Here is a 22,838-nt window from a genome sequence, read left to right as displayed (position 1 = left end):
TTTTTATAATAAACGCGATGATTTCAACTTTTCTATCGTCAAACTTCCCTTACTTAAGTAGCAATATACCCCTATCACCTGCATACGGGGTTTATGTCTCCCGGTTGATTCGATATGAAGGAGCATCTCTACGAACGAACAATTTCTAAAACGAGGCACGCTATTGACAAACAAGTTGATGAAACAAGAATATCAAAAGTCTCGTTTGAAGTCTTCATTTCGGAAGTTCTATGGTCGAAACAATGACCTTATCAGTAAATACAATCTATCATTAAGTCGAATGCTGACTGACGTTTTTCATACATATTGTTAGGTTATTATTTACATATTGAATTGTCCACGGATTTCCCCGTTCTTCCAGATCATGACAAGGAGTACACGGCGGGTATGTCCGGTCGGCAGAGGATGCTTACACCTCCATGGCACCTGATCCCAGCTCTGATGTTTTAAGAGGTAGGTGTTTGCTCTGCTCCTGATTTGTATTTTTTTCATATTGTACCTCAGTCGTATATATATATATTATTATAACAGTAACTTGATCCGAAGAGTCGTATCACGTCAAGTTGACAGGCGCGGATCATCAGATCAAACGAGACGCGAAGCGTCGAGTTTGATCTGATGATCCGCGCCTGTCAACGAGACGTGATACGACTCTTCGGATCAAGTTACTGTTATAATGATAAATTTATTATATACCCCTTTCCAACTAGCAAAATATAATAAAAGGATACTTTTTGGATCAATTACATAACTTTTATCCATTAAACAATCCATTTTGTCAAGGAACTTTTTGATACGCGAGAATAAAAACGTCATTTATCTGTGTACTACGTCATCAGTTTCAGAGAGGGGTGATATGGATTCAGAAAACCACAGTGTGGTGATCCGGAACGTCGGATCACACCGTCACATGATTGCATAAATTCAACAGTAAAACTGAGTGACAAACAGTTGGGTATATAATAAAATGCGAGATTTCAACACCCATCTTATATTTTTAATCCATTCTGTCAAAGTGTCAGTGTCATTTTTTTTTTTTTGATGTATTGCTCATCACCTGGCGTAATCTTCCATAGAATTCGTAATATTTGTGAAATTATGACGCCAGTTCAAACATCTGGGTTCTCCAAATTTTAGGCATTTTAAAATAAGTTGAGGTCCTCGTTATTAACTCTATTTACCTCACCAGTAATGACGTGTCCAGCAGGACTATAGTTGTAGGGTGAAGAACACGTTGGAGGATTATGTTTCAAATGTTCGATACCTAGGCACTAGAGAGGGTTTTTATTAATTAAAATGTTTGGAAGCAATAATCGATTTATATTTGGAAGGAATACAAGGTGAGGACTTCAGCTTAAAATATGGTGGAATACAAGACTGGATCCTTTTGTTTGTTTGTTTGTTTATTGTTGTTTAACGTCCCTCTCTAGAATTTTTTACTCATATGGAGACGCCACCACTTGCCCGTGGAGAGTTGCAAATTTTGACTTATACTCGACACTCAGGGACATTGAGCAGTGAGGGATCTTTTCCGTGCCAGCACTTACTGCGACATGGGATCTCGGTTTATACGGTCTCATCCGAAGGACCGGTCTCCACGTCCCACAGTGGGATTCGAACCTGCGACGTAAGGATCAACTCCTTACTCCGCGACTCTAGAGCAAACGCGGGTGACTGGATCCTTTTGTGATTAGGAATATTAGTTATAAATAATGCGCCAATTCCTTTGTTGGCAAATTGAAGTTTAAGAAACAAACAAGTTGCTTGACAGGTATTCTCTATCGTAAAACGTGGCGGTTTAAAAAGCCAATGATTTGCAATATCCATAATCACAGATCTGAGCCTTTATTTTTGTGTCGAAAAATCCAAATATGGACTTTCCTTGACCTTTCAAATAGACTATTTAAAATTTTCAAAGGGACAAAGTTTGTTGCAAATGTGATGAAGACCTAATTGTTTATTTACATATATAGATCCGGATTTTCGTTTAATGACATATTACATAATACAATAATAAATTGAATTGATATAGTGATTGTCGAATCTGAATTGAACATGTATTATTAAAATAAAGCCATGACAAAGAGTGCCAATACTGTGTTGTTGATCTATTCTGTTATAGTGAATCAAAAGAGAAATAATGTATAATATGTCTATTGTAAGTCTGATGTCCATGACTTTAATACGCTTACGTCTCTTTAATGTTAAAAAGTCCCATCACATACACATTACTACACTGTGGACTTGAAAGATTCCAAACACTATCGATATTTTCATTGCTACCATATGGAAAGGCCATGCCTAGTTTTCTAATCCAGTATTTTTCTCGTTGATTACGGAAACGTGTACTCATTGATGGACTATTAGTATGATGGTAAATCTTTTCTAGAATTCTAACTTGACAATATAGAATGATCAGGTAAATTGAAGTGCTTGCAGATAAGCTGCTGGCCCCCCATTGCTAATTTGAAATCTAGGTCCCGATATTCTTTTATTAAGTGAACATAAATAAGCCCACAAAGGGTAATTCTATTCCGTAGAATAACCCTAAAACTATAGTGCTGCTGGACAGCCCATTACTAGTGACGTGAATATAGTTACAATGTAAATATCAGGACCTTAAATCACTTATTTTAAAAGGGCCAATATTTATGGTATCCCAATTTTTTAACTGGCGTCATAATTCCGTAGATATTATGAATTCTGTGGAAGATTACGCCAAGCAATGGGCCAAGCCTGAAAGAAAGACCTTAACACTTTGTCGGAATGGATCAAAAGTGTCAGATGGATGTTGAAATCTCGCATTAAACGGTTGAGGGGCAATATGAGAAACATACCGTATAACGGGTATTTTCTGCCGTTGTCCATTTTTTTGCGGAATTTTGCGGATAGGACAAATCCGCAAAAATTACAATCGCAAAATATTTGTTTTCAATATTCAATCAGATATTTTACATGTTTTATACATGCAATTATGATAAGTGGTGCGTATGTCTGACAGGGTTCTTATTAACGCAAGAACCTGCGTACTGCACGCAGCAAAATTGTTTGAAAGGCAAGGTTTTTAAAATCGATGCGTCCGCAGACTCATGAGTGGCCACGTCCTCGTTAGCGAGAAAATCCGCGTGTCGTCGAAATGCGAAGATTTTAGATGTCAGGATTTGTCCAAACATATTGAATCAAAACCTTCCTGTAAATAATATCAATTAAATAAGTTGATACAAAATTAGCTTTTCTTGTACCTATTTCGCAATTACTAGTCCAGACTCCGATAGCTGCAAACAACACATGGTAGCTTTTCTTCTTTAAACACTTTTTTCAATCTTGTGTTAATATTGAGACAATAATTACTGATTGTATACACAATGTGGCTCGATTGCCTCGTGAATTTCACCTAATGCATACGACTGACAGGATTAGTTACGCCTCGATGCACATGGTACCTGTGATAGTTAACCATCAACTTTAGGGTACTAGATTATGCAACTGTTTGTTTTAGCTTAAAATATAAACACCAAATTAATTTTTATGGCAATTAACTAGAAGTGTATTTTAGAATATGGCTTGGGTGCATTTATTATCATTATCTATATATTTAAATATTTTAATAGATCGCATAAAACGTCTGTTAGAATAAAGATTTTTATTGTTGTTTGGGTGACTGACACTGGATTAATTCATTTCTCGACATATTTTTACAAAAACTAACTAAAAGATAGAAGTTTAATTAAGCTTAATAGCTTAATACCAGTTCTCATGCACCTTTGAACAATATATCTTAATGAATCTATAAAACGTAAACATGACAGCGTTCTGATAATTCATAAAGCTTAGTGCATGATCATACCTCATAAATAAATTTTTGCGGTATAATGCAACCGCAGAAATTGAAAACGCAGAAATTAATTTGCTACCTTTTAGGGGTTAAATCGCAAAAATTTCCAACCGCAGAAAATACCCGTTATACGGTACATCCCTTTGTCTTCAATAATTCAGCAGAGAAAAAAGATTAAAATTTTTACCCGATCAAATATTTACTTGTCCTACCTGAAAAATCAAGAATCAACATTGTCTTTTTAAGGCTTATCATAATTGTATTTTAGAGGAACTTGGATTTAATTCTGCAAGTAGTAAGTGATTTTAGTAGACTTCACATGTAATGAAATATATGGAGATAACGAACAGTACTCAAGCTCAAAAGTCCATTAAACATTACAAAATAGATGTAGAGAAAACACGGACCTCCAAAACATCAGAGGTGGGATCAGGTGCCATGGAGGAGTGAGCATCCCATGCCGACCGGTCACATCCGCCGTGTCCTCCTTGTCATGATCGGGAATAACGGAAAAATCGACGATTCAGTGTGTAAATACTGGCCTAACAATTAGTATGAAAAACGTCAGTCAGAATTTGACTCAATGATAAATTGTATTTGCTGAAAAAGTCATTGTATCGACCATAGACCTTACGAAATGATGATTTTAAACGAAACAGCTGATATTCTTGTTTCATCAACTTGTTTGTCAATAATTTATCTCGTTTCAGAAATTGTACATACGTAGAGCATGCTCTTGCGTATCGAATCAACTGAGAGATATAAACCCCGTATGCAGGTGATGAAGGTATATTGCTGCATAAGTCAGGGAAGTTGACGATTGAAAAGTTAAAGTCATCACGTTTATCATAAAACTTGGTTGTTAGATTATCATTAACGTCTTTTTCAAGTAAAATATCCAAATATGAAACAGATGTGTCATCCTGTAGTATCTTTTATCTCAAGCTCACCGGGATATATCGTATCGACATAAGAAAGGAAATAACCATTGTTAATTGACAATACGTACGTGGTCTCCAAAAACCACATAGATATTGTCAATCAGAAACCCAAGCATCTTTTCTTATCAATGTCAACTTCAGAGTACTTGTGTGTATAATCTGAATGTTTTTTAACAAAACAATTTTGTAAATGACCAATGACAAGGTAAGTAAATTTACGAGTTCCATTTTTATTGAAAAAGCAGCAGTCAATGATATCAAAAAGCCTGGATTTTAATTTGTCGTGGGGAATGGTTGTGTATAAAGTTGAAAAGTCATAAGTTTTTAAGTTGTTGATTTTGGTAAAATCTTGTGATTTCAAATTTTCCAAAAGTTCCTTGGAATCTTTAAGTATCCACATCTGATTTACACCACTTCTCGAATATATTGTTGCACAGTACTTTTGAAGTTTCCCCTTCACTACTGCTAATATCTTAGTGAGGAGTAAAGAAAGAGGCTTGGTTGAACATTTACTGGAACCCGCTATGTAGCTTTGTTTGTAAGGATTTCTATGAAGTTTCGGAATCCAATATAGATAAGGTAATTCAGATTCATTTTGGTTGTTTGGAATATTAAAAATATTCAAAACTGACATATGATTTTGAAGAAGTTCTTCCTTAGAAAGGGAACTATGAATATAAGTTGGATTACCACTTGTAGAATTAAATCCAAGTTCCTCTAAAATACATTTAATATAATGAGCCTTACAAAAAAAGACAATGTTGTTACCTGCTTTGTCAGCAGTGACCAGTGCGTACTGATCATGTAATCTATCTAATTCTTTTTTCACTTCTGGATTATTGAACACAGAAGGATAGATGGTTCTCATGTTGCAATTCTTTTATCACATCTGGTCTTCTGAAAACGGAAGGATAGTTAACATTTTGCTCTTCGATTTTCTAATGCGATTCTTTTAAATATAGCTAAAACGTTTAATCCATTCTGTCAGGGTGTCAAGGTCTTCCCCTTCATATTTACCCCCATCGTCCAGCATAATCCTCCATGGAAGTCGTACAAAAAGTTCTGTCGCCAATTGAATTATCTGGGCTCTCTGATTAAGGACCTTTTAAAGTGATAGCTTTTATTTCTTATTTTAAAATATATTTTCATCACCAGTAATGATGTGTCCAGCAGGACTATAGATGAAAGAAGAGGAAGAACAAAAACACACATGAGGATATTGTTTAGATAGTCTTATATATCTATTTTCTGGTTGTATTGTTTTCCTCTAATTTTTCTCCATTTGATTAAAGATCTATGAAATTATACTTATAGACCAAATCGCTGTAAAATTTATAAAGTATTGAATTTTTTAAATGCATTTTTTTTTCATTACAAAAGGGTTACTATGTTAGAAAGTCTTAAGATTTGCTTAGACAAATCTACAAAACAAAATCTTCTTTATCAATGTTAGGGAAAAAACCAAAACAAAACAACAACAAAATAAATCACTATATGCTTATCGAGTTAATTTCCTATAATAATATGTTTCAAATTGTACTGGTTTAAAGGATTTATTGAGATACCTCCTCCATGCATTGCAGTGCTAGAGGTTGATAGTCATGATAAAATTTCTTTCACTGACACTAGTTTGCTTAAGTCGCCAAACACGCAAACGTCATGGACAAACTTTCCTTGACAATCTTCTGAGTCCTGATGCCACTTTGTACTAGATGCTACCCATAATTTTCTAGTTGGATAGCCTACAAAGAAATATCCTCTCTATTACATATTGCATATATTATAACGTTGATAATATTGACATTTACTAAATTTGTATGTTTTCGGTTTGTTACAATTATGATCGTATTTGTGGTTTTACCCTTATTCACCTAAAACACCAGGAACATTTAGATGTTTATTGCTGGCCAATGTCGCCCAGAAGAATTCATCAGGACTGTATGTATCTTCTAACCATTTTAAAATACCCTGAGCTTTGACATCTTTTATTGAATAATTCACAAAACTCCAACTAAAAACACCATATGCACTTCCTTTCCCCACAGTAATATTATAAAGTGGCGGATCCTTTTTCTTTCCCGATGCTTCTACCTTTTGGTCTCTAACAATGTAAGATTCATTGCACCTATAATACATTTTATCATCGTGAGCACTATCGATGCTGCTTGTTCCATTATAAATTTTTAAGATTTTTACGATTTCTGCATTAGTTTTCAAAGGGTATTCCTGTGATGGTAAGTTTATGACATACCGCCACTTAATGTCTGTGTTATATAGTAAGTCTGACATACAGTTGAGGTCAGCTTTCAATCGAGAAAACCCTGCATAGATGACATCCTCCAGTTGTGAAGCAATGAAAACATTGGGAAGACAATTTGCTATGGATGTCATGGCGTATAGTAAGGAGGAATCAACAATTGAACTTTTGTCCTCGTGTATACAATAGATATTTTGAGGTCGATAAATGGCTCTGAGCAGTTTTTCTGTTTGTACGGAATCTTTATAAGTCAGTATTGTATAAGCAATGGGAAAATCAAATTCTTCTCGGGACACGGGGTATAGCTCATAGTTAAATATTTCTTTAAATTTGGTACAGTTTTGAGCTAGGTCTCCGATTTGTTTGTCTGCTGGATATGTATACTTTATTTTTGCCATTGCATCATTAGCAATTGATATATATTGTTTGTCACCCTCAATTATGCGTTGACAGTCTACCTCATACACCAAACGGTTAGGACCTGGTCTACGAGGAATAAGTGAAGTCAAATTGAATGGTTCATGGATTAGCTGTTGTTGATGTTTTAGCTGATTGAATAACAAAGTGGTGATCTTCAATTCTTTTGAAATGCTTCTTACAAAGACGACAACTATGATGGCAACAGAACTGAAAATAAGTTTTCGAAACCTTGAACGCCTCATATCTGATTAAAAAGAGACCAGCGGTTCACCTTTCATCTGTTAAAAAAATAATACATTAATTTTATAATTACCAATATCCATGTCTGTGAATTTGATAGATACTGGTATTCGTCTTTGCAAAGTCGGATTGTATTTTTTTCAATATCACAAGTCCAAAAGAGAATATTTGTGGTTAGCCAGTCAATTGGAATAGAGAACTTATTCATTTGTTGAAAGTAAGGATGGCAATTGAATGAATTGTCAGTCGATTAATTTCAGCATGTTTTGACCGATTATCGGATTAATCTTATCAACATACACATTAATAGGTTTTATTTTCTATTTTATTCCTATTCACAAAAGATCTGATGTTACGAGTTCATTCTTCATTGTCATCTTCAGAACTATCAACTTGTTTACAAATTGTGCTTAAAGAATATAATTTAATCAACAAACGCAGATGGTAGTGTGGGATAAGAGACACATTTGAAGCAGATTAACAATAATGTTTTCGTGATTATATGCATATCATTAGCATATGATTTAAAAATGCCGGACACTGAGATTGGGCACTGACGATGTGTTTGAAGATGTATTGACACATCACAAACTGAAACAAAAAAGCCGGACACTGAGATTGGGCACTGAAGATGTGTTTGAAGATGTATTGACACATTACAAACTGAAACAAAAAAGCCGGACACTGAGATTGGGCACTGACGATGTGTTTGAAGATGTATTGACGCATCACAAACTAACCAATAACTTCGACGATTTTAATACGAAGAACTTTGGTTACCAACTACAATCGTTACCAACCTAGTAACTAATTACCAACAACTATCTTTATCAACCATGTAACTTAATTCCAAATGTCATCCCTATCAACTGAGTAAACAAATTTCAAATGCTATCCCTACTAACCGAGTAGCTATTCTCCAATTTCTCTCTCGATCATTTGAATAACTATTTCCCAACTGCTATCCCTACCAACCGAAAAATTAACTACCAACTGCTATCCCTGCTAACTAATAACCAACTGCCATCGCTTTTAACCGAGTAACTAATTATCAACTGTTTTCCCTTTTAACCTAGTACGTAACTACTAAAAGTCATCCCTACCAAAGGGTAAACAGTTCCAACTGCTATCCGTACTGAGTAATTAATTACCAACTACTCTCCCTAACAACCAGGTAAGTAATAATTAACTGCTATCCTTATCCCTACTAACCGAGTAACTAATACCAACTGCTATCCCTACTAACCGAGTTACTTCTCACCAACTGCCATCTCTACCGACCTAGTAATTACCAAATGCCATCCCTACCAAGCGACTAAACAGTTTCCCACTGCTATCCCTAACAATCAGGCAACTTATTAGCAACTGCCATCCCTACCAAGTGAGTAAGCAGTTTCCAGCTTTTATCTCAGGCCTCTAAGTAGCCTTTAAAATTTAGGCGCCGGCTGGCGCCTTATCTAAAAATTTCAATCGCCAATGCAAATTTTTAGTCGCCCAGGCAATTTTTTTAAGGCACTAACTTAAAAAGTTAATAGTAATCAATATAAGCACCCATGACGTGACTAAGAAAACACGACATTTCCATTGCTAAAAATAATTTCCTCTTCTTTTAAGGTTTTTTTTTTTTTTTTTTTTTTTTTTAATTTTTTTTTTTGCTTTTTCAGAAAAATGGTTAAAAATGTTAAAATTTCCGTCGACGATCGCCAAGTCAATTTAAAACGGTCGCCAATTTGGCGACTTACGGAAAAAAATTAGGCGCCAATCAAAAATTTTAGGCGCCATGGCAACTAAATTAGTCGCCAATTAGGCCCTGTATCCATACCATCTCAATAACTAATAAGCAACTGCCATCTCTACCGACTAGTAGCTGATTACCTTCTGCCATCTCTACCGACCAATAACTAATTACCAATTGTCATATCTGCCAAATGATTAACTGATTACCAACTGCCATTCCTACCGACTGAGTGACTAACTACCAGCTGCTTACCATACCAACTGAGTAAACACTTTACCAACTCCCATCCTAGTTATGAATGAATAATTTACTGAAGAAAGAGGGTTCATATTTTAGCACCTTGCTAAAGTGTATTTCATAAGGATGATGTTGACAATGACGATGATGTCGATAATGATGATGATGTCAATGATGATGTTGATGAAGTTAATGCCCATGAAGATGACGCTGATGATGTCTATGAAGTAGACGCAGGAATCGTTAGGACTGGTTACACTGATCCCTAAGTCCAGGACTACAGCCCCGGAGGTTTGGAGGATATTATGGAACTGTAGGAAGAGAACTATCATGTTGATATATGTGGATATTAGTCACAGTTCTTTAAAATTTAAATATTTCGGAATCTCCAACGTTTCGGCATGAGCATCACTGAAGAGACATAATATGTTGAAATGCGCATCTGGTGCATCAAAATTAGTACCGTATAAGATTTACATTATGACCCCTGGGTCGAGGCCTCTGCTGGTGGCTTGAAAATACGGAAATATATTTAATTACTGTGGTAAAATTTAGTAAATATTGAATAGTGATTATCTCCCTCATGCATAGCTCTGATTGCTCGACCTATTTGGTCCAGTCTTTGGCACCCTTTTTCAGCTCTTTCGTTTTTTTTATTTCAAATATTTCGGATTTCCAACGTTTTGGCATGAGCATTACTGAAGAGACATAATTTGTTGAAATGCGCATCTGGTGCATCAAAATTGGTACCGTATAAGATTTACATCTGATTGATTTCATTTCAATGATTTTTCCAGAGTAAGTCTTGAAATTTTGTAAGATTTCGTAATTATGTCATTCAATTTGTACAGATTTATAAAGAAAACTCAAAGTTGCCTATTTGAACACCAAAGAAAACCTGCGGTTTATTTATTTATGTCTTAGGAATCTATTATTTACATAATTTCAATTCAAAATCAATCAAAAAAGTTTTACTTATCTGATACTAACGTATCTAAAGCAATTACCAAATTTACGAAGACTTACCTAAGCTGTGATCGGATCACAAATGGCAATACTGTGTTACGTAAGAGTAACAAACTTTTTTTGTGCAATAAATATGAATTCTTCAACAGCTCAACAACCAAAAAGTGTAGAAAAGTCATAAAATTAGTTAAATTCAAGGTCAGTGCCTGTTTGAACAGCCTTTGTAAAAATGTCAGTACGTTTCTATATTTTTTATTAATATAAAACTAATCTTTGACATTTTCATTGTTACTTTTATTTCTTATTTATTTTTATATATTTTATATTTTCAAAAGAAAAGTATATAAACTTCAATATAAATTAATAGTTGAAAATAGGAGACACATCTTAAAACCGATATCTATACCATTCAAATCCGATGCGATAATAATATTTTAATGTCTATTGATTATACAATCAAACCTCTGATATTTTTTTTAATTTTTGAAAAGCCACTGAAACACTAAAATCGATTTTTTAAAACTCTTTTTTTTCTTATCAGAAAGGATAGTTTCCGCAAATTCAGAATCGTTTTACGAATAAAAGATAACAACAGTGAGTTAAGTAATTTATGATACACTTTTTTTAACATTTGAAGTATAGTACTTTCTGCTGTCAGTAGAACATGCATATGTTTCTATACTCCGAATAATCATATCAAGTAGAAGTCTTTTTTTCTGTTTTTCTATGTCACCTGCAAAACAAAGCTACACGTAGGAAGCACTTTACCAGACATTTCTCTATAAGCCTGTGAAGACGTTTTTCTAGCTGTCTGTCACACGCAACATATTTTGATTGTTTTGCTTGGTGCTTGATAATAGGGTTTTGGTAAAATAAAGTGTTATTAAAGGGGCCTGGACACAGCTAGATGCATTGTTTACAATTTTAAATGTATATTTTATTCAAAAATAACTTCAAGCTTCAGTTTATTGATTTGAATGAAATATGGAGATAACAATCACTTACAATGTACATGAATATTCTAAGAGTTCGATGACAACGGCATTCTTCACCTGTGTTTGTAAACAGGGTATGAGCTCTGTTATTGTTAGTGTTTTCGTTTTACCGAGTGTGTTCAATTTGTTTAGTCTGCACACATCGCTGAGCACAGACTGACAATACTGGTGAGTTGGTTTTGCTTTCTCGCAATTCTACTCTGAACCTTTTGGATTATAATTTTCATATTTTTAATTTATACACAACAAATTTTCGACTTTTTTTTAGGTATTATGGATAAAGTTTACTTTGTGAATGTGCAAGGATATGTGACAATGAAACGCGTCCCGAAATTCGTAGCTTTAATAATTTCCAGATAGAAGGAGTTTCTAAACACGCTCTTAAAATATTTCGGTGTGAAATGCTCTGGCAACATATAAGTCATAATATTATTTAGATAATTTTAGAAAGTACGAGCTTCAAATCTGTTACCTTTAACTTCGCCATTGATCAAATGTTAAAAAATAACTGAACAACAAGCACTGCATTCTTCAAATCTGAGGGCTAGGTCTATTGTAGTTATCATGTGCCATATTTGCCCCTAACCTTTTTGAAAATATCAAGTTTTTGACCTAGTGACCTGAAAGTTGACTTTCGATTTTCTTTTCTCAACGGCAATTTTTCTGATAATTCCTTAAATCTAAAAATGTACTTTCGATGCTTATTATAATAGACCATTCCTTAAGATATTAGTCTTGCGACTTTGTGGGTTAAACATGTCCCTTGACCTTCTTACAGAAAATTCGATGCGATAATTCATGTTGTACTTACGAACAATTTCTAAACTGAGACAGGCTATTGGCATAGTAGTTGATGATACAAAGGATAAGGATATCTGCATATCAGCAATATTGTCTGAAGTCAACATTTCGCGAATTCTAGGGTCGTTAAAATGACTTTGTTAGCAGATATGATTCGAGAAGTATTGTAAATCAAATGTGGATACTTAATTATAAAAATCAAGGAACTTTTAGAAAATTTGAAATCAAAAAGTTTACCAAAATCAATAGCATAAAAACTTACGACTTTTCAACTCTGTATAAAACCATTCCCCGCGACAAATTAAAGTCAAGGCTTTTTGACATCATTGACAGCTGCTTGATCAATAAAAATGGAACTCGTAAATTTACTTACCTTGTCATTGGTCATTTGCAGAATAATTTTGTTAAAAAACATTCTGATTGTACACACAAGTACTCTGAAGTTGTTAACAATAGTTATTTCCATTCATATGTCGACACGATATATCCCAGTGAGCTTGAAATAAAAGATACCACAGAGTCTGGCACATCTGTTTCATATTTGGATATCTTACTACAAAAAGACGTTAATGGTAATCTAACAACAAAGCTTTTTGATAACGTGATGACTTTAACTTTTCAATCGTAAACTTCCCTTACTTATGCAGCAATATGCCCTTATCATCTGCACTTGGAGTGTATATTTCTCAGTTGATTCGATATACAAGAGCATGCTCTACGTATGAACAATTTCTAAAACGAGGTAAGTTATTGAAAAAAAAGTCGATGAAACAAGAATATCAACAGTCTCGTTTAAAGTCATCATTTCGTAAGTTCCATGGTCGATACAATGACCTTGTCAGCAAATACAATCTATCATTAAGTCATAATTTATGCTGATTGACACTTTTCATACTAATTGTTATGCCATTATTTATCCACTGAATTGTCGACGGATTTTTCCGTTATTTCCCTATCATGAGGGGTACACGGCTGGTGTGACCGGTCGGCAGGGGATGCTCACTCCTCCATGGCACCTGATCCCACCTCTAATGTTTTTGGAGGTCCGTGTTTGCTCTGCTCCCCATTTGTATTGTTTTAATGGAGCTTGAATACTGTTCGCTATCTCCATATTTCATATCTAAGTCAAATGTTTTCTAAGATATTTCATATAAAATATTAGGCTATTTTTCATACTGTATTGTCAACGGATTTTCCTTTTACCCGATTATGACAAGGGGCAGATGGCGGGTGTGGCAGGTTGACAGGGGATGCTCACTCCTCTATGGCACCTGATCCCACCCCTCTTTTCAGAGATCCATGTTTTCTCTGCTCATAATCTGTATTGATTAATTGGATGTTGAGCATGGTTACTGTTCGTTACCTTCACATTTCATTGTTCCTTATAACTGAATATCTAGATATTTTTAAAAAATAGTTTGGGCCATAGTGGTGAACATTGCGCTTCCAAGTTTTTTTTTCCTTAATTTTCTGAAACAGCTTTTTTTCCTCCTTATTTTGCTTGATATTTAATATTTTTCTGTTAGTAAAAGTCTCTACATTTGAAAGGGCAAGTAATAAATTATTCTAATGAAACCTAAAACACTACATTCCATATTCACAATATGTATTGGTATGTATATTTAAAGACAAAATGCATCTCAAAGCTGATGACATGATGAACACTTTTCTGCACGCTTTTAATAAGACTAATGTTTTTTTTATTGATTTAATAAATTCCTATAATAATAGGAGTCAAAAGGTACTTGACTGAAGGTTTTATTGAAATGCCATTCCTCCAGACACTGTAATGCCAGAGGCTGATAGTTATGGTAAAACTTGTTTGCGAAAAGCGTTTTCTCTGATACGAGTTTGTTCAGATCACCAATGCCAAACACACAGATGAGGTGGACATATTTCCCATGACATTTACGTTCAACTTCCCAGGACACCGTTACAGCAATCCAGAATCTACTGCCATTAAAACCTGCAAGGTATTTTAAATTCAAAAATTTAAAAATGAAGTATAAATGTTATAAACGTTATAAGAAAGTGCTAAAGAAAATATATGATTGTACAAATGTAGCATACTACACCTGATTGTATACTTTTATCATACGTAAGTTCATTATATGTTTCCAGTGTGTGTTTTCCAGAAAAAATAAAACAAGCAGAAGTCTCTTATAAGACTGTAGCTCTACTGGTGTGTACTTATAATAAAGATGTGTCTATGTAAAGTCTTCTTGTATAAAATTCTCATCAGATCAAAACTGATCAAAACTGTAGGCGGAGAAGCGTTTTATAAGAATTCAAAGAAATTTCTACTCTAAGTAAGCATAGCAACACTGTTGTCGAAATCAAAAACCGATACAGAGAATAATGTAGCTTATTATAGTCTACTTGTGTACCACGTCTAATTGATTAATTGATGGTGTTGTTAAACGTCTATACGAGAAATTTTAAGTCTTATAGAGACGTCAACGTATGCCGATAAAGGGCTTCAGATTAAGACCTTTACTCTGCGGCATTCAGTGCCATTGAGCAATGAGGGATCATTACAGTTACGCGGAACCTCTGCTTTTAAGGTCTCACCCGATAGACCCGTAAAATTCACATTTAGTACCGGGCTCTTGGCGAAGGAACAGTCACTACCTTTGTTTACGTCTTAGGTTTAAAGCATCGCGGGGAACAAGAATCGAACCCGGGCCTCGAATCGAAAGCCCTACCACTAAGCTACCATGACAGATACATGTCTCATTAAAATTGGACCAAACTCTAGGATCGTTTTGAAAGAATTTCAAGAAAATGTCTATTCTAATAACCATGGCAACACCAATTTCCCAAATAAAGGAACGAAAAATAGAATTATGTATCTTCGTTTAGTCTACTTGTGTTCTAATACATATTGATAGTGGACCAAAACCGTAGGAGGAGTTACTGTAGCATTTTGAAAGAATTTCAAAGAAATTACTTTTTTTAATTACTATGGCAACACCTTTTGTCAAATAAAAAACCCATATATAGATTTATGTACCTTAGTAAAGTCTACTTATTTACCAAGTCTTATAGAAATAGGAATAAACTTTAGGGGAAGAATCCTTTTAAAAAATTTTAAAGAAAATATTTATTTTAACGACCATTTATTTTAATAACCATGGCAATGCCATTTATCAAAACCTAAAACCGAAAGACAGAATAATGAATTTTAATTAAGTCTACTTGTTTTCTAAGACTTACTGAAATTGGACCAAAAACTGTAAGGGGAGTAGCATTCTGAAAAAAAATCAGACAGTTAGACGGACAGCCAGACAGACACCTTACTAATGCATAAGCTCTTCTGATCTCTGGCCAGTAAAGTTAAAAGCGAGCATCACATATTTCCAAAAAAAATCAATAGTTTTGTTTCCTTTCAATAAAATACCACATCTATCCAGAAAAAATATTGAACCGCAGCTTAGTTGATTTCATACCGTTATAGAAGACACCAGGAACATTAAGGTGACTATTTCTGGCTAAAGTCGCCCAAAAGAATTCATCAGGACTGTACGTGTCTTCTAACCACTTTAAAATTTCCTGAGCATTGACATCATTGATTGAATAATTCACAAAACTTCGACTAAATATACCATACACACTCCCCTTTGCTATAGTAATACCAGAGGGTGGCGGATCCTTTTTCTTGTTGGATGGTTCTACCTCGTAACCAATGACTTGATGTGACCCTTGAAAGCGATGACGCCAGTTCTCGGCACTAAGCACCTCGATACTACTTTTGCCATGGAAAAGTTTCAAAATCTTAACTATTTCTGCATTAGTTTTGAGGGGATATTCCTGAGATGGTAGGTTAATCATGTACTTCCAAGGAACCTCTCTTGTTTGCAAAAGATCCGTCATGCAGTTCAGATCGGCTTGCAATCGAGAAAAACTTGCATAAATGACATCCTCAACTTTCGAAACAATGAAGACGTTTGGAAAACAACTTGCTATTGCCTTCATGGCATTATGAAGTGAAGTACTAGAACTCTTGTCCACGTGAATACAATAAATGTTGTGTGGTCTGTAGATAGCTCTGAGAAGTTTTTCAGTTTGGACGGCATCTTTATGTGTCAAAATTGTATAAGCAAGGGGAAAGTTGAGCTCCTCCTTGGAGACAATGAAATTTTCATAGTCGTAAATCTAAAAAAAAAATACTGCAGTTTTTAGCTTTCATTTCCATATCTGCATCATTTGAAAACTCATATTGCTTTGATTTCATTACAAGTCTAGCATATTTTATGTGCAGTTCATCACCTTCTATTATTCTTTGACAGTCAACATCAAAGACTAAACGTTTTGGACTATGATATTTCAAGGAATAAGGCCTGAAAATCTGTACGTTTGGGGTAAATGTTTTCTTATAAGGTTTTGTTTGATGAAAAAATCGAACGTAATGGAAAACAATGAATATCAGAGTGGTGACAAGAATTGCACATCGAATTAAGCTTCTTTTCAATCGAACTCCAACCATCTTTTATTATAGATTGTCAAGATAAATTCATTCTGAAAGAAAATTAGAAATGCACACTTGTTTGTTTTTTCCAAGAATTAGGTCATGTAAACATTTAAACTAAATACAATTTAGTTCAACAGTTAAATTCATATCATACCTCACGGAGTGTCAGTTTGTCAGATTTCATTCTTTAGAGCTAAAAAGGATAAACAATGTTTTCTGTAATATGCATGTCCTCCCCCTCCCCATAAAAAATAGTATATTTTCGACATATTAGTAGACCTTAAACTGGGCTACGCATCATTGACACCCTTTTCCCCCCCGAATGATCTGGCCATGAATAAAATGGAAAAATTTTCACATTAAAAACAACAAATGAATGTCAGTTCTGAAGACAATCATAGAGTATTGCAGAAAAATAAATGTCCGATAGTGCTCTCATTAAATCATAATAATACATCATTAGAGTCATAAGGGCAGACACTGTGTAAATCTGGGAGTTCCTAGAGTACAAAGTTATATAATATAGAGATAATATTTTTATTCTACAGGCGGTGAGAGAAGATTGATTTATTGGTTAAATCTAATTCCTCTAAATACCAAAATAAAGTATGACAATCTTATGAATTTATGGGTATTTATTATCCTTTAATATGCAATCGCGCTTTTAAATTCAATGAAATGAATTAGGAATTCAAACAATTTTGATTATTCCTAAAAAATGATTCAGACAGAAAAAAAAGTTCATGAAAGATACAAATCACATTTATTTATAATTTATTAGTTTTATAAATTAAATTCTAAATTATAAAGCAAAATTCAAAACTGAAATTTCAGTTGGAAAGGAGCATTTATTTTCTCAAAAAGAACAGAATCCTGTAAAACTCAACCAATTTGTGACTTGTTTTGCACAATTTTCCTTATTTATTTTGTAATATTTCGCTATCCCTGCATATGGTGTTTATGTCTCCCAACTTTTCGATACTCAAGAGAATGTTATGAGTACGATCAATTTTTAAGCCGAGGCAGGATACTGACAGATAAGTTAATGCTACAGAGATTTCAACCAACTCGTTTAAATTCAGCACTTCGTAAAGTCTATGGTCGGTACAGTGACCTTGTCACCAAATATAAACCATATGGTCGTATTTTGACTGTCATATTTCATACCAATTGTTAGGCCTTTGTTTTAATGCTGAATTTGACTATTTAATATTTCATCTACCTGATCAATTCAAAGGGCTTACGGTGGGTGTGACCGGTCGATAGAGGATGCTTACTCCTCCTAGGTACCTCTTGAGTTGGATCAATATATTTGATATGGCACCTTATCCCACCTCTGGTTTTGGAGGTCCGTGTTTGCTCTGCTCCCGATTTGCATTGTTTTAATGGACTTTGAGCTTGAATACTGTTCGTTATATCCATATTTCATTGATGCATATTTTAAGCATTATCCAATAAAATGATTAGAACAGCTGTTGCAAATGATCCAATTTGTTCACACAATCCAAAATTCAACAGAACTACTGAAAGGAAAAACTGCACTTAAATTTTCTATAAGCTCTCTAGGTCCAATTTTATCTTTTCCTCCTATTCATAATCAGAAATTAAATTATCGATTCATAAGAGAGAAGAAGAAGTAGAAACGGCAAAATTAGGACGCCACCAATGGATCAGAAAAACAGTTGACGGGCAAATAATAATTACGCTATACAAAGGCTCTGTACTCAAAATAAAATTTGGGACGTGGAGACCGGTCCTTCGGATGAGACCTTATAAACCGAGGTCCCGTGTCGCAGTAGGTGCTGGCACGAAAAAGATCCCTCACTGCTAAATGGCCGTAAGTGCCGAGTATAGGACAAAATTTGCAGCTCTCCACCGGCAAGTGGTGGCGTCTCCATATGAGTGAAAAATTCTCGAGAGGGACGTTAAACAACATTCAAACAAACAAAGAAACAAAATAAATTTAAATAGTACAATTGGTTAGTTCCGACAGAACTTCTCTTAAGGAGTATGCAGTATCCGACACAGCTTAATTTGATGAAAATACGTTACAGTTATCAAATGCAATCTGCATTTAAAAATCGCAACCTGATTGCTACACCATCTGAGAAAGATCTAAAGCAAACTCTCCCATACTTAATCATTATCTTTTGCAGCATTTGATTGGAAGATATAGATATAAAATCTTACCTCAAATATCAGAAAAGAGAGTCAACACATGATATTGAATAAACAACGTAAAAATGTAGCAATTTGTCTGTTTGATTACAATGCCGGATTTGCTACACGAAAATGAGGATATCCACAGTACTTGTACATCTTTTAATTGAGGTGAGAAGAATCCGTAAGAACCGGGATCACATTTAATGTTTAATCATATCTTGTAATACTGAACTTTTCCATTATAAGATGTTAGGATTATTGTCCATTGTAAATAATTCATATGGTGAGTATGCCCTCCCTTTGATTAAATACACAAGAGCATAGTCTTTGTATGGTCAATTCCTAACAAGATAAGCTGCTTACAATTTAGTTGATTTTATTAGGGTATCAACAATATTGCTTAAATTCAAGATTTGGCATACTAGTATTATATATTCCTTAAAACAATAACTTCTTTCACACACAAACCTTTCGATGCGTCCAATTATTGACAGTTCTACATTCAAACTGCCAGGTCTTTGCTTACATACCGATTGGCAATCAATCAATTATTCATACTGATTTGTCTCTGGTCAATACAGTGGGCTCACGGTGGGTATGACCAGTCGACAAGCGGAGTTACTCTTCCATGACACCTAATCTCACAATTGGTATTTTAAAGGCCCCACGTTTGCCCTATTCTCAATTTATATTGTTTTATTGAAATTTGTGATCAATCATGCACTTTTCGTTATCTACATTTTTTTTTTAAAAAATGCACTTTTCTATATCAAACTTATTCAATAAAAAATTATGCATATTAATGTTAAAATATTGCTGCTTTAAAAATGTGTAGTCGAATTTCAAATATTTTATAAAATTTGGGTAAACTATTTCAACAAAATAAAGCTTTACCAATAATAAAAGTAATTTCTTCAAAATCATTGATACAATTACTTATTTAAATTTAAAAATAAATAAATACATTTTTGGATATCTCTTCACTGTTAAACTACCGTGATTTGCACGCTCAAATTATTAAAATGTTTGAGGCAAATACTTAGTAGCGAAAATTATAATAAATTTGCGTCATTTTTTTTTTAAATTTAGCATTAAAAAAATAGATTGCGTGATTAAAAAAAATAATGTCCGGATAATTAGCTGTTTTCTTGTCCTAACAAAATAGATCAAACTGCGTACTGAACCTAATCACAACAGCTCTAAAATGTAAAAACTACATAGATGAAACTGCGGAACCTAATCAAAGCAGCTTTCTTTTGTATGTTATATTGTATCAATTGATTTGAACTAACCATAGAGATCAAACTGGAAATAAACTCAATAACAAGAGCTTTCATATGTAATAACCATATAGATCAAACTGTGGAATAAACTTAATCACAACATCTTTAACTTGCTTCACTTTAACAATGCATACATATTTTAATCATGTATATTTTCTCATTCGTCAAGATTGGTCAATGTTTCCTTGATATTGCAAAGAATCTTGTTCGTCTATATGAAAAGCATGGTTCTGTTTCCTGAAGAGTGCTTTATACAACACATGTATGAGGAATATTGTATCTAAAATCCTATAAGCACCTGATTCTACCGTATTCCTAGAAATCAGTGTTTTCCTCTGTTTGTATCTTTATAGGCTATACTGGTACTGTATTCCTAGAGATCAGTGTTTTCCTTTGTTTGTATCTTTATAGGCTATACTGTACCGTATTCCTAGAGATCAGTGTTTTCCTTTGTTTGTATCTTTATAGGCTATACTGGTACCGTATTCCTAGAGATCAGTGTTTTCCTTTGTTTGTATCTTTATAGGCTATACTGGTACTGTATTCCTAGAGATCAGTGTTTTCCTTTGTTTGAGTCTTTATAGGCTATACTGGTACCGTATTCCTAGAGATCAGTGTTTTCCTCTGTTTGTATCTTTATAGGCTATACTGGTACCGTATTCCTAGAGATCAGTGTTTTCCTTTGTTTGTATCTTTATAGGCTATACTGGTACCGTATTCCTAGAGATCAGTGTTTTCCTTTGTTTGTATCTTTATAGGCTATACTGGAACTGTATTCCTAGAGATCAGTGTTTTCTTTTGTTTGTATCTTTATAGGCTATACTGACCTCTGTTCATTATCTTCACCTTTTCACTTCAAATATTCCAAATTCATTGTAATTCTTGGGAGTCAATATTCGTGGGCAAGCAAACTGTTACTGGTGCGAGGGAACTTAATTTCATTTACACAGAAAATTCAATGAATAGATGAGTTGACAAAATAATCGTTCATGGGGACGTAAATTCGTGGGTATGGATGACCCAGGAATATTGGTTCCACAAGAACAATGATTATAACACAGTCATTGATTTTTACTTCGTAGTTTCCAGTGATCAGTCCAAGAGAGGAATGCTTAGTATCTCATTCTTTCATATTTTTAACTTAAAAATAATATTTATGGTATTTTTTTTTTCTGAATTGATAGGTAGGATATATTTGTGGTAAAAATTAATTCTTTATTTGCAATGATAATTTGAAATTCTTGTGAACGATATTTCATATTTATACATAGGAACAATGTCTTCAAGATTATTCCGCAGGTAAAATTTGCTTTTTTGAAACTATTTTAAAATCAAAGAAGGGGCTTTTCCTTCCTGATTACGACAAGGATGGGGCTCACAATTTGATTTGATTTGTAATTGTTTTGTAGTGATCATTTACCAGGAAATACTGAGAATTTTGAGCATTTTTTGTGTTGAATAAACATTTTCATTATCGAAATTTTATGCTATAAAATTGAGTTAAAAATATATCATAATAATATGGTTATAAAAATAAATTACTCACTGGGCAATTGCAATCTAGATTTATTTGACCGTATTATTTTCTGATTTTTGAAAGACAAGGTAGACAAGTTTATCCCTACTTATCACGTGGCATGACATGACAAAGTGACAATTTGAAAATCATCGCATATTTAACAACATAAAATTCATCTAATATTCGGGTTTAGTTCAGAATATTAAAATTGTTATGTTTCTTACTTTAATGAATCTTTATTTTGTGAATAATTAAAGTTTTAAACAAGTTCTCTACAATACGATAAAGAATGTTTAAATAATTAAAGTTATATTATCTTCCAAAGGTCATGAAAAGTAAGACAGGAATTTCTATTTCACCAGTTCTCCTTTTGATCTCAATCTTAACATCCTTCAAGAATTCAAGACTATTTCGATTTGAAAATGCAGCTTTTTAAAACAATTTCTCTAATGGGGAACAGTCTTCTATATATTTTGTCATTCTAATAAAGAATCCATAATTGTTTATTATTTTACAATACATGTATATATCATATATTTTATAATGTAGTTTTCAGAACAAAGAAGTCATAGCAATGCAAGAATATAATTGTGGTATACCAGCGTAAGTTTCTTATTGAAAAATAATACGTCATAACAGATGTAATGTATGGAGATAACTAACAGTATTCAAGCTCAAAAGTCCATTAACCGTTCACGGTAGCTCAGTCGGTAGAGCGCTCGCTCCGTGATCGGGAGGTCGTGAGTTCGAATCTCGGCCGCGACTGACCTCAGTCGATAAAAAATGGGTAGTAACTGTTCCTTCGCCATGCGCTCGGCACTTTGTAGTGAAAGTTGCGGGTCCTTCGGATGAGACCTTAAAAATCGAGGCCCCGTGTCACGGCAGACGTTGGCACGATAAAGATCCCTCACTGCTCAATGGTCCTGAGTGCCGAGTAAAGGTCTTAAAATTTGAAGCCCTTCACCGGTATAT

At 34.0% G+C, this 22,838-nt stretch overlaps 2 protein-coding genes across 2 annotated transcripts; both read right to left on the bottom strand.

Annotated features, from left to right (window-relative positions):
- Positions 1-6,284: 6,284 nt before the first annotated feature.
- On the bottom strand, positions 6,285-7,542 carry LOC133200962 (beta-1,3-galactosyl-O-glycosyl-glycoprotein beta-1,6-N-acetylglucosaminyltransferase 4-like). The gene is made up of 2 exons (XM_061336773.1): positions 6,648-7,542; positions 6,285-6,518 (listed from the first exon to the last, which is right to left on the bottom strand). Exons 1-2 carry the CDS (start codon positions 7,429-7,431, stop codon positions 6,376-6,378), a joined length of 927 nt encoding a protein of 308 aa, XP_061192757.1. The 5' UTR covers positions 7,432-7,542; the 3' UTR covers positions 6,285-6,375.
- A 6,588-nt stretch (positions 7,543-14,130) lies between these two features.
- On the bottom strand, positions 14,131-16,673 carry LOC133200858 (beta-1,3-galactosyl-O-glycosyl-glycoprotein beta-1,6-N-acetylglucosaminyltransferase 3-like). The gene is given in 3 exon segments (XM_061336671.1): positions 14,131-14,380; positions 15,864-16,585; positions 16,587-16,673. Coding segments are annotated over 3 exon segments (1,050 nt in total). The 5' UTR covers positions 16,665-16,673.
- Positions 16,674-22,838: the final 6,165 nt, after the last annotated feature.

The sequence above is a fragment of the Saccostrea echinata genome, unplaced genomic scaffold (genome assembly GCF_033153115.1).
Source record: "Saccostrea echinata isolate AGI-Se365-2 ecotype Australia unplaced genomic scaffold, CSIRO_AGI_Sech_v1 ptg000041l, whole genome shotgun sequence".
Classification (NCBI taxonomy): Eukaryota; Metazoa; Mollusca; class Bivalvia; order Ostreida; family Ostreidae; genus Saccostrea; species Saccostrea echinata.
The sequence above is the reverse complement of the archived record's forward strand: the minus strand, read 5'-3'. Positions and strand labels throughout refer to the sequence as shown.

What these genes read in the sequence shown, in the direction of transcription:
- LOC133200962 (XM_061336773.1), bottom strand. Translation starts at nt 7,431, where the DNA reads ATGGCAAAAATAAAGTATACATATCCAGCAGACAAACAAATCGGAGAC. An exon ending in AAATGTTCCTGGTGTTTTAG is followed by an intron (nt 6,519 to 6,647) that starts GTGAATAAGGGT and finishes ATTTCTTTGTAG; the next exon opens with GCTATCCAACTAGAAAATTA.